The 12,522-nt window shown below is 36.4% G+C and overlaps 2 protein-coding genes across 3 annotated transcripts; both read right to left on the bottom strand.

Annotated features, from left to right (window-relative positions):
• Positions 1-40: 40 nt before the first annotated feature.
• On the bottom strand, positions 41-4,299 carry LOC306850401 (methylated-DNA--protein-cysteine methyltransferase-like). Of its 2 annotated transcripts, none has more exons than XM_079386022.1 (5): positions 4,209-4,299; positions 2,277-2,431; positions 1,310-1,446; positions 1,068-1,207; positions 41-975 (listed from the first exon to the last, which is right to left on the bottom strand). In XM_079386022.1, the coding sequence occupies exons 2-5, from the start codon at positions 2,405-2,407 to the stop codon at positions 820-822; spliced, it is 564 nt and encodes a 187-aa protein (XP_079242148.1). In that variant the 5' UTR covers positions 2,408-2,431; positions 4,209-4,299; the 3' UTR covers positions 41-819. The 2 variants fall into 2 exon arrangements, with proteins under 2 accessions (XP_079242148.1, XP_079242149.1); XM_079386023.1 differs by having other exon boundaries at positions 2,277-2,413; positions 4,209-4,297.
• Positions 4,300-6,755: 2,456 nt separating this feature from the next.
• On the bottom strand, positions 6,756-10,987 carry LOC306850402 (BCL2/adenovirus E1B 19 kDa protein-interacting protein 3-like). Its single transcript, XM_079386024.1, has 6 exons — positions 10,916-10,987; positions 10,008-10,058; positions 9,443-9,590; positions 9,285-9,351; positions 8,297-8,526; positions 6,756-8,211 (listed from the first exon to the last, which is right to left on the bottom strand). The coding sequence occupies exons 2-6, from the start codon at positions 10,048-10,050 to the stop codon at positions 8,166-8,168; spliced, it is 534 nt and encodes a 177-aa protein (XP_079242150.1). The 5' UTR covers positions 10,051-10,058; positions 10,916-10,987; the 3' UTR covers positions 6,756-8,165.
• Positions 10,988-12,522: the final 1,535 nt, after the last annotated feature.

Here is a 12,522-nt window from a genome sequence, read left to right as displayed (position 1 = left end):
CAGTAGTTAAAGACACTCAATATAAAGCCGGTCCTATTTTAAGATCTTTTATTTGGAAAAACAAACATAACTATTAATATAGCATTTAAAAAAAAACATTATTAGAGCAATAATAATAAAAAACTATCTTTTATTTGAATATATTTTGAAATTAATTTGTTCTTGTGATGGTAAAGCTCATTTTTCAGCAGCCATTTTTCAACATAATCCTTCATAAATCATTATAATATAATCAAATATGATCAAATATTATTGGAGATCAATTATTATTGGAGCTTAATGTTGAAAACTGTTTACTGTTTAATATTTCTGTGGAAACCGTGATACATTTTTTCATTGGTGAGCATAACAGGCTTCCTTCAAAAATATAAAAAATTGTGATTATTCTATTGACTATTGAGCCACCATTAAAAAGTACTTAATTTGCTTTACAGAGCTGATTATTAGCTTAAAACATTTCTTATATAATTCTAAATGAGATACGGAATACAAAATAAACTGCTGCAAAAATATCACTTATCATCGGCTATAAAAGATATATAAAAAAAAACAATTTCTTTCATAATCCATTGGATGTAACAGCATAAATACAAAATTATTTTTCAAATCACATTTTAATAATGTCAATGTAACACTGACAACTAATCAAACCACCTGCTTTCAAAAACACAATTCCAATATATTTCTTTAACTATAGAAGATTTATAGATAACAACAAAGGGTCTGTTTGCTAAAGTGGAATATAATTTGTCCAATCAATCAGAAATCAAAATGTTTGTGAACAAACTGAGAAGCAGTGTGAAGTGGTTTTGGGGTCCATCAGATGGATTTTTCACTCTTTGATGCATTGAGCTCCAATGCTTTTTTCTCATGAGTGAGCAACCAAACTTTAATATCATCTCCCTTTCCTCCCATATATGAGCCACTGTCTCCTGAACTACGCAGCACCCGGTGGCACGGCACTATCAGGGGAACCTAAGAGAACAACAGACAAAAGGCTGCATCAAATGACAAAACAAAAAACCTCAAGATAAATCAATCTGTCATTAATATTCCAACAATCTCACCGGGTTATTCTTCATGGTTGAACCCACTGCTCGCACAGCTTTTGGATTGCCGATCATTTCAGCAAGCTGCTTGTAGGAGACCGTTTTACCAAGTCCCACTTCCTTAAACAAAGTCCACAGCACATGTGCTTTAAAAGAGTCTGAGAAAGAGAAAGAGGGAGGAAAACAGTGGCAATTAAAATCCTTATTTTTTCTTGAAATGAACTACAGATATAGTGAAGTGGTATGTATATGTGACTAACCGCTCTGCAGTAGCGGATGGTGTAAGGCAGGCAAAGGAAGAGCGCTGATGGACTCAGGATTCATGAAGTAGCACTGAAGCCAGTCGACACAGCGCTGTAACTCAGGCCTCATTTCTGACTGGCCAACAGGGTGTACACTACAACAGGATACACATTAAAGGAAAATTTGTTGAAAATGCACTGTATATGTAGATTAGTTTGTTTGTTCATCAGAGCATTTCTAGAGAAATTTAGCATTGCATCACTTGCTCACTGTGGATCCTCTGCAGTGAATGGGTGCCGTCAGAATGAGAGTTCAAACAGCTGATAAAAACATAATAATCCAGATGACTCCATCAATAAACGTCTTGTGAAGCATGTGATGTTTCGAGCATTTTGGAAACAAATGGTTCAATTGATTCATTGTTGGGGTTGGATCAACATCTAGGGGGTGGAGATGGTAGGTTTAGGGGTGGAGATGGGTGGGTTTAGGGATCAGGGGGTGGAGACAGGTAGGTTTAGGTATATGTAAGGTGGGAGGAGTTGGATCTAGATCCAACCACGCCCCCTGGATCTTGTGTTCTGCAGTGAGGACCATCTCGCAGCACGAGTGGTTTTCTGAAGGTGATTTCACCAAGTGCAACATGTTCCTGGATCAACATCCTTGTTGATCCTGGAACAACATTCCAATCAACCAATCAGAATTGAGGGATAAGTTTACAGGAAATGTCAATTTTAGCCTTACCACCAGAGTTAGGTGCTTCTACACCCTTGTGATTGAACTATCATTTCCCTCTGATTTTACAGATTATGGGTAGGGTTAGGTTTAGGTTTAAATTTAGGGGTAGAGATAGGGTTAGTTCTATGGTTTGGATATAATGTTGATCCAGGAACATGTTGCATTTTGCAAAATCACGGCGACCCCGTGTGGTTTACATGTTATGACTGGCTAATGTCTGACAGTTTGTGTCATGTTTGTGAGAGTTACCTTTCCTCTTTGTCTGTTCCCAGTTTGATATTAATGGTATGAACTCCCTTCTCACAGCCACTCAGCAGGATTTCCCCTACTGGCGAGCAGAGAGTCACATCCCGCAGCTCACAAGAACCGCTGTCAGACATCACAAACTGCACACAGCAAGCGATCTATGGCAAGCCGTTTTAGCATTTAAACCTTCGTTCAGACTATCCATAAATATATTTACAGATAGGAAAAATTGTATTTTGACGAGTGATAATTATAATTTGACTAGTCAGAATGACAATTAGAGATATCTGCAAATATAATTGCACTAGTAAGAAATCGGATTTGAGATATCTGTAAACATATTTTGACTAGTCAAAACTCAATTTAAGATATCTGTAATGATGTTATAGATATCTTTAAAAGACGCGTCATATATCCGCAAATGTAATTAGAGATATCTCTAATTCCGTTTCGACTAGTTGCAATTATATTTGAAGATATTTCGTCGGGTCCTGATCACACTGACGGGGCTTATTTCGCGATAACTACCGGCTGCCTGTACATTATCCCTTACTTGACATTGCAATTTATGAATTAAATCAACATTACGACAAAATGAAAAACATAAACGTAAATTATTAGGGGGCTAAATATAATATAAATTCCGGCGCTATCTCTGACAACTATATAGTAATAATATATATTACCTTACAAACTGTTCATTTACAACGCAATGAACGCATTGTTGTAAATGATTTGCAAATAATGCAGTTACAATTACAGTGTTAACCTACAGGAATTATTTAATTACCTGAAAACCAGGTCAGGCCGTTCTGAGATTTTGGCGCGCTCGTCGAAGACCATGGTTAAGGCGGGGCTTAGCAAAGGGGTGGTTTGTGTACACAATTAAGATATCTATTAAATAATTATGACTAGTCAGAATGTTAATTCTAGATATCTACATTCAGATTCTTCCTAGTCACAAAGCTGAATGCGGATATCTCCAAAGAAAGATCCTCCTAGTCGAAAATCTGATTGAGATATCCATAATTAAATTGCAGATATCTTTAAATAAGTTTTGACTAGGAAGAATTCCAATTCAAGATATCTCTAATCAAGTTTTGCCTAGTCAAAAATCCAATTCAAGATATCTACAACTGTAATTCGACTAGTAGTAAATTATTTACAGATATCTACAAATGTATTTGTGGATATCTTTAAAAATGACGAATGAAAGATATCTCCAATTGGATTATGACTAGTAAAAACCCAGTTAGAGATATCTTGAATTATAATTTGCACTAGTGGCAACTCAGTTAGAGATATCTCTAATTTAATTGTCACTAGTAAAATTGTAATTAGAGATATCTCTAATTACAATTCTGCCTAGTGAAAATTCATTTATAGATATCTTTAATTACAATTTCTACTAGTCAAAACTCATTTGTAGATATCTGAAAATATTTTCCAATGGAAGTTAATGGAAGAATATGACTAGTCATAAAAGCAATATAGATATCTCTAATGTATATTACGACTAGTCAAATTAACATTGTAGATATCTTCAATGCATATTATGACTAGTCACAATCACATTGTAGATATCTTGATTGCAATTACGACGAGTCAAAATTGCAGAATAGATATCTGGAATTGGAATTATGACTAATCAAAACTGAATTATGACTAGTATGGCAAAGAGTATTTAATGCTAAAACGGCTTGCCATAAGCGATCTGCTGTCAAAACACATGCAATATATACTGAAGTCACGTGTGACAAAAACTCGCACGCACACAAGCAGCTGTCACGCGTCATAGACCCGCACACTCAAAACATCAAGTTACTTTTTCACGCAGAAGTCAAATTAGATATCACCGACAGTTAATACAATATTCTTTTTTTATTACACTTGTGAACATATTAACAAACAGAAAATAATATAGATACTACATACATGATTACAATGAACGCCAGGGACTTTTTGAATGTCTTCGGAACATGACTGAACATTTTGTTTAATTCACTTCCTGCTTGGTAAACGATGTAAGGACAACCGACCAATCAGAGCACAGCATATTTGCGCTCAGCTCTGTGATTGGACAATTTTGCTCTCAATCTGCCCCACTGCCAGGCAGCGGCGTATTATAACACATTCAATGTAGTTTGATTTAGGTCAAGCAAATCTTGATAACAGAAAAATGATAATGTACTTTATTCATACATTAATTATTCTTATTAAAGACAATAACTCCTCATTTTGCACTCCATTTCATAAAGACAAATGTGAACAAAAGACAAATCACACATTGGTACTGTTGTGAAGGGGGTTGAACATCCACAAGATTTTCAGGATGCTCAGGTGAATGAGCAGCATCCTCTCTCACACACAGGGAGGACTCACTCATGCGCTCAGATTTATAAGAGACAAACTCCATGTTCAGCATTTGGTTTTATATTTGATGCCTCCTCCTAGTAAAACTTGAGAATTCAGTGAAGTATCTTCTAGAACACAAACAGAGCTGCCTCCCCTGCCATAAGAGCAATTCTCAATCTATATGAGAATTTAATGAGACATGAAGGATAGACTTGTAGAGACATGGGCCATGTGAAACCTGAGCTGAAATAAATCCTTGTTAGAAAATAGCCATTGTCATTGTCACCAGTTAGTCTAGTACCAAACCATGGTAGACAATAAACAGAAAACATGCAAACATGTGAAGGTATTTGTGGATCAGGGAATAGAGAAAAAGAGTCACTGAGAGAATGATGTAAGAAGATGAAAATATTAGAGACTGAGAACTGGAGAGATGAAAGAGTACAGAGAGACTGATTTTATCCTTAAAGCTGACGAATCCCAATTTCTGTAAATAATATCTTTATAAGTAATAACAATAAACTTTTTCTTGCCTTTATTTGTACTTACACATATTATATTACATATATACATTTCTTTATTCATTTATAATCTTACAGAATGCAGCTGAATGCCCTACCGGTCAATAATGAAGGGGTCTGATGGTGTTTCGTTCCTGTTTCCACAACTTTTCTTATCACAACATCAGCTGAAAATTCACATATATAGATTAACACAATTATCACTGCATCAACTGTAAAAAAAAAAAAACAAAAAAAACTGCAAATTATAATTACACCAATTAAAGACTAATTGATTTTTGTGTATGTTTGTTTGCATGAGATTGCATAAGTTAAGTGTGTGCTTTAGTTACCTGCACATTATCTCATGAGTGAGAAGAACACGACACATTTCAGGGTTTTTATCTTGACCTTCAAACACAATTGCCTGAAAGTCATAGTAATATAGGCAAACAGCAGGTTAATGTTATGCAGAAGAAATTATATAAGTGTATCATGTCAGTATTTACATGCATTTCAGTGAAAAAATCATCTGAGCTCCATAGACAACATACCATTGGTAAATTATATATAATATATCCGTTATATATCATTCACATTATCACTTAAGAGTTATGATTTATTTTTATTTAATAATTTATTCTTCACTGAAGTGATCTTTTAGTGCTAACACACATAACGCATTCTTGCAAATAATATTAAAGTGCATTAACAATTTTACCTGTTTGGTCACAGAGTCTATCAAACGGATGTATAGATCTTGCTCTGTTCTGACACCTAAAAGACAGAAAAATTAATAACAAAGCATCAGTTCTGAACATCCTACAAAGGACAGCTGTATTTTTTTAAATGAAGTGTATTTCTTAAAGTAGAATGTTTTAAACCAATCCTTTATACACTTTATAAAGTACTCACCATTGTTGTACAGTAACTGGAGTTTGTAATGGATTCCATTGTTTTTTCACTTACTGGCTCCTAGATCGAAGGAATGAATAAACAAATATGCTTTGCTTTGCTTCATCATTTCTAATTTCCAAATTCATTGTTTCATACATATCTCCTCACCTTCTCCTTTTCAACAAAGTCAACAAACGCAATGTGCTCTATCTCCACAGACTGACCCTGACTATCATATAAAGCCAACATAAAGTGAAAGAAGTTTGATTTACGCAGGTTGGCAGGCGGCTGTTTCTCAAAGTGCGCCCGGGCAAGACCAACACCTCTGCTGTTATTAAAAAAAATTATATGTAATACAGAAAACACACACACACACACACATATATATATATATATATATATGTGTGTGTATACTGTGTATACTCCCCCATACTGCATTAAGCACCTGCTAGCTGCTGCTGATGGCTATGGATGATTTTTTTTTTTTACATGTATTATTATTTGTAATGTCTTACTGAACATTTTCAAATAACCCTTTGACAATGTATCAACTGCATTTTTTTGTTGTTAAAAAGCCAAACTAAATATCTAATAACAGGATAGTGAATAACATTTTCAAAATGTAATAGTCAAATCATAATACAAATAATTTTCTTATTTTTCTTTTTGAAACACTTTCGAACATCACGAGGTTAGTCATTTTTAATGCTGAACAGGGATTTTTTTTTTTGTATCTGCAAAATAAGTGCACAAGCGCCAGCAGGTTTCTTATAAAATGTTCACACATTAGAAAGGCATGAATGAAACCCCCTGCTGTTAAAAATTTCAAATCATCAAGTCCTCAGTTTCACTTATTTCTCCCTTCCAAACTAACTCTATACGTTATAACATAAGTAGCACAAGGGTTAAACAAAATAAATAAATACATACGTGTAAAGGACAGCAGAAAAATAAGCAGTCAGTTCCAAACAATATTCCAAAATAATTTATATAAAAATGATTTAATCAAATGTTGCTGTAGCTAGCTCTAAAGAGCCATTTCTAAATCCGTGCTGTCACAATTAGGCCTGCTCATTGTTCATGTAATTTGATTATTACTACACGTCTTAACCGTGTTAGTTTATCATTAAGCAGAATTTCTTCTTTATGCACGTTGAGATGTGTATTTTAGATAGCACTGCTATGCTGTATATGTAGGGCTACACAGTTATCGCTTGTGTGGAGTTTTTTCTCTACGAAGAAAGAAAATACTGGCAGACTATGATGAAATGGATGCTGACATTAATCATATCGCCTGAAAATGTCTATAACTTTTGTTAGTTTGGTACGTTTTAACGTTTGAGTGTCAACTTTAACCAAAAACAAGAATAAGGTCTCACACCGCCACCTGCTGTTCCAAATACTGCAATACACAATTTGAGACTTGAGAGATTGGTGACAAGTTAAACACGGTTAATGTTTAACAAAAAATGTTTGCTTATTATTAATGAGTAACACAAAATCTCACTAAACACTGATGAATAAGAAGTGTCATTTTTTTTCTTGGGTGGATGGATGCAAAAAATGTGAAAGTATTTATTTTTTTCAGCAAAGATGAATTTCAAGATTACTATTTTGGCAGCAGGGTTTATTAGTTTTCCATAGCATGTCACATTAAAATAAATGACAGAATATGTATTTATATGCCTCTGAAATTTCTGTCAAACATAGATTTGTATTTTTCAAGAGTAAAGATTCATAATGTTTTTAAAAAGCAGGTCAGCTGAAGGACTACAATGTGACCTGGTCAGTAAAATAATCTTCATGCTCAAGTATTTAAAGTAACAAACATTTTAGCTCCAAGCAACAGAAAAAAATATGAAATTAACCAGGAAATATGCCTAATAATCTAATCTGATACCCATACAGAACTGGATTAATCTTTTTTTTAATTCTGTGCCAAATTCCCCACAGGAGAACCAAAGAAAAAAATAATGCTGAGAATTTCCATCTCTCATCATATTTTCACAGTGTCCTCTTACACAGTCCTGCATTTCTCCTGGAGGAAAACTAAAGGGTTCCAGGCTGTCAGGTTCTTTCTAGAGACACTGACACACAGCATACACACACACACACACATACACACTCATGTGCTGTAGACTCAGATAACAGAGCACTGAGTGGAAAGGCGTCGTCCAATACAGATCCTGTAAAGAGAGATTAAAAATAATCAAACTGTGTACAAAAGAGTGGCAAACAAAGTCAGACTTTACAAGTGACAAAGTGTCTCACCCCAACCCAAGCATAAGGATGTGTGTCAAAACTAGAGAGGGTATCAGTAACTTCAGCAAGTTTGTGTTAATTTCCTTGTCATTTTTGTCTGTGTTATTGCCGCACATCCTGTTCCGTTTTGGTTGTTTAATAATAAATGCTGCTGGTGGTACATTCTCTGGTCGGCTGGACCAGTCACAGATCCTTGCGACAGCCTCAGCTTCCTGTTTGCTTTCTGCTACAACTTCCCCCTGGAACAGAAAGAGCAAAGCCTCAAAATAAAATCTGATGTTTTAGTAACCGAAGAAGATGTAAACGAGTTTGAGATTTAGAGAAATTTAGCATTACGTAACTTGCTCACCAATCCTTTGTCTTGAATGGGTGCCTTCAGAATGAGAGTACAAGCTGACAGAGCTGATTAAAAACATCATAATTAATCCACAAACAATCCACACGACTCCAATCCATCAATAGGGTAGTAACATAGGGTAAAGTGAAATGCTGCGTGTTTTTAAGAAACAAAGCCATTATTAAGGCACTTTAAGGCATTCTGTTGCATCTGCCCAAAATACGTGTCCATAATCCATAATAACATTTCCTCCAGTGAAAAAGTCCATCCTCTGTTGTCATCAAAATCCATAGATATGAATTGTGCATACGTTTCTCCTGATCAGACAAGGCAATGTTTCACTGGAGAAAACAAAATGTGGATAGAGGAAGTGAAGTTTCTTACAAACACGCAGCTTTTTGCTTCACAAGACGCTAAATGATGGACTGGAGTTGTGTGGATTATTGTGAAGTTTTTATTTGCCATTTGAGATACTGTCATTCTGATGGCACCCATTCAATGAGCAAGTGAAGAAATACTACATTTCTTCAAATGTGTTCTAATGAAGAAACAAACTCAAACTCAATGAGTAAATTTTCATTTTTTGGGCAAACCCATTATTCCTGGGTATTTAGATTTTAATAAATGCATACTTGTGTTTTGTTGTTGTTGTTTTTTTACCTCTGCAATGACGTGTGCGTTGAAGGAGGCTGCACTGATGAGTGGAGGTGTCTGGACACGTCGAGGACTAGGAGGAAACAAAATCACAACAGCCAATGTGATTAGAATGATCACACACTCCCTTGTAAAAAATCTTGCAAAAAGCGGTTTGTACACACCTGCTACAGTGAGAACTTGACCGTGAACTACTGCTGGATTCCCGTTGTGCTTCCAGAAGCATTTTTTCCAGGTCTGTGATATCAGACAGGGCTGGTGTGCCCTCACTATGTTCGCTGCATGAATTAAAGTGGAGCTCTACCCATGAGTCTGGGGGAGAAAGGTACATCAGAATATTTTAAAATGAGTGCCCTCACTTTTAGAAGCGGTGAGTGTTTGAGTAGAGGGTCTTTCAGATAGAGCTTTACAAACAGCCACACACACTTTTATACACTTAGTGTAACAGAAACTGAACCAAAAAGGGGTGTTAGTCCATATATAATCCGTGCAAAAAAAGGGGTCATCGTAAATGTCTCTTGTCCCTCAACAAACAATTGGACCAACAAAAACAGAACAAGTGTTTGTTTTAGCAAATAAGTGCAGATTTGAACACAACGTTCTGCTTTATAGAGATTTATAAAAAGAAAACAGGGTGTAAATAATTTATTGTTACTATTAATGTTCTTATTGTTGTCGTTAGTTGTCGATGTAGGTATTTAATCGAGAAAGACAGATTGTGTAACTCACCATGCAGACTTTCCTCCTGAGGCAGAAGTTTTTGTGTTGACATCGCTGTTCCTTGGAATTTTAAACACGTTTTAAAATGTAGTGTGTCATAAATTTAGCTTGTTTGTGAACAAAAGGCAAAAACCTAAAGGTTGCTCGACCTGAGAAACATACGGGACAGTATCGCGCTCCTGGAAAACGCTGACGAAATCTTTTGTTTACAGACAGACACCGAGCTCTTATTGGTCAGTCCGTGGACCAATCATCTCAGCCTACGTAGGTCTATAGACCCTCCCTCTCAAGATTCAAGTGGCTTCATTAGAATGGCAATTAAATAAGTCTGATAAAATATGAACAACGAGAAGGGAAAGGAAAAAGAGTACATAATGATTTGTCTGTTATTTAGTGTTGGTGTCATGGTGCGGTACATCTGTAGTGCAGGGGCCCGTTTCAGAGAGGAGGTTAATTGAGTATGTTAACTCTGAAATGAGGGAAACTCAGGGTTTTCTGTTTCAAAATTGGAGGTTTGTTAAACCCGGGAAAGCAGGGTAAGTCAAGCCCGTTTCTGAAAGAGAGGTAACTTATACTCAGAGTCAGTTACCGTGCTAGTTTACTCTGTGAACCTAACCTGGTCGGGAGCAGCTTTTCTTCGTAAACCCAAGCTGTATCCGAAATCGCCCCCTATACCCTCATTCACTATTCCCTACATTAGTCCACTCATATAGTTCACTTGAAGGAGTGAATGAAAACGAGTGAGTGAATTCGGACACTGAATGCACCGGAAGAACTGCCGCTTTTGCATAGTTTGCTTCCTGTTAAATAATCATTCGAAACGGCATCTCCAATAGTAAGATGGAAGGATTTATCTTGAACTCTGTCATGGAAATTATGTATAAACCCTAATAGTCAATTTACAATTAATTTCGTACCTTTGTTGTATTGCACTGTATTACGCCATGGACGAGCGCTTCTAAAAACAATGAATGGATGATTCAGCTGCGGGCGCCATCTTCTGGCGAGACGCGGGAATTGACACGGCGCGCGACTCTCTCAGTGCATTCTGGGGATTCTCACGCAGCATCGACCGATACTCACTACTGGGGCTGACGAGACGTGGGGCCGCCATCTTGGACCGGTCACCCGCTCCACTCAGTGTAATCTGTTTGGCAGGTGTAATGAGCTGTCAAGGCATTTAATTAATCATACCTCACGGAATACCGAACTGATTTTCACGCGGTTTTTTTTGCTGCAATGGTCATAAATGTAGCTGTGATACATGACACATAATTTGGCGTATTTTAATATTGATGGGTGAACAGTAAACATAGCATTGTTAACTGGCATTAGCTTAGCATCGTTTCATTAACGTTACCGTAACATCAAAGATCCTTGCTACTTCTCAACTCTGGTAATATTCTATTCACAAAATACAACCGATAGTATAGTAATGTTAAATCTTACTTGTGAAAAGTAATCCCCCAAGCCCTGCTTTCAATGGTCCGCCGATTGGAGCAGGAATATCCTACACAGTGTTCAGGCATGTTCTCTCACTTCTGCTGCTGCTACCCGATGTAATCAATTCCAGAGTATGACCGGTCCAAGATGGCGGCCGCATTTCTCGTTTCCAGCAGCCAATGGGGCGTCTATCTCTTTATGTCTATGGTTGAGTGTACATCGGTTGTACACTCGTTTTTGCGGTGCATTGTGGGATTGAATGAGTGCACTCGAGAACATCCACTAAGGTTTCGAACACCACTTAAAATGGCCGTCCCCTCAAATAGTGCACTATTTGAGGGTATAGGGGGCGATTTCGGATACAGACCCAGAGTTTCTTTCGGTCTCCTCCTCCTTTTTATAGTGTAAGCGAAGTTTAAATACCTTATTCATTCATTCACGCTGCAAAATTGATTTTCTTACTGAGTATTTTTGTCTTATTTCAATGACAAATATTAAAAAAAAATCTTAATATGCATTTTATATATGAAAAATTGTCTTGTTTCCTGGGGGATTTTCCTTTTAAGTGCATTTCACATAAAACAAGTAAAATTGTCCGCCATAGGGTAAGAAAAATAATCTTAATGCAAACTGGAAAAAAATATATTTTTAATTCTTACCCCATTGGAAGATAATTTGCAAAATAAGAAAAATGCACTTTAAAACATCGAAGATTTGATACGTAGCACATTATAAGTCCGCTGTATGCAGATTTTAAGGCTCTTTCTGATAATTTTTTTCCTGCACAAATCCGTCAAAGAGGAGTTTTCACAGGACTGTAGGTCAGTGGTGTAGCAATGGGTTTAAATGAGGCTAATCTGATAAATGATGTTCACTTGATAACATCTTTCTGTGACCTGTGGAAGTAACCCGAAATAATCAGAATTTCCTTCAGGATTTCCAGTGTGGTTGGATGCATTGATGACACGCATATCCCCACCACTGCACCTTATGAATCTGATTACTGTATGAAATGGAAGGATGCCAGATGGAGGGGTAGTACGAGCCATAACCACCACCACAGCTGTTAAATAAATTATTC

Source organism: Barbus barbus, assembly GCF_936440315.1.
Source record: "Barbus barbus genome assembly, chromosome: 30".
Taxonomy (NCBI): Eukaryota; Metazoa; Chordata; class Actinopteri; order Cypriniformes; family Cyprinidae; genus Barbus; species Barbus barbus.
This window is presented reverse-complemented; position numbering and strand designations above follow the sequence as displayed.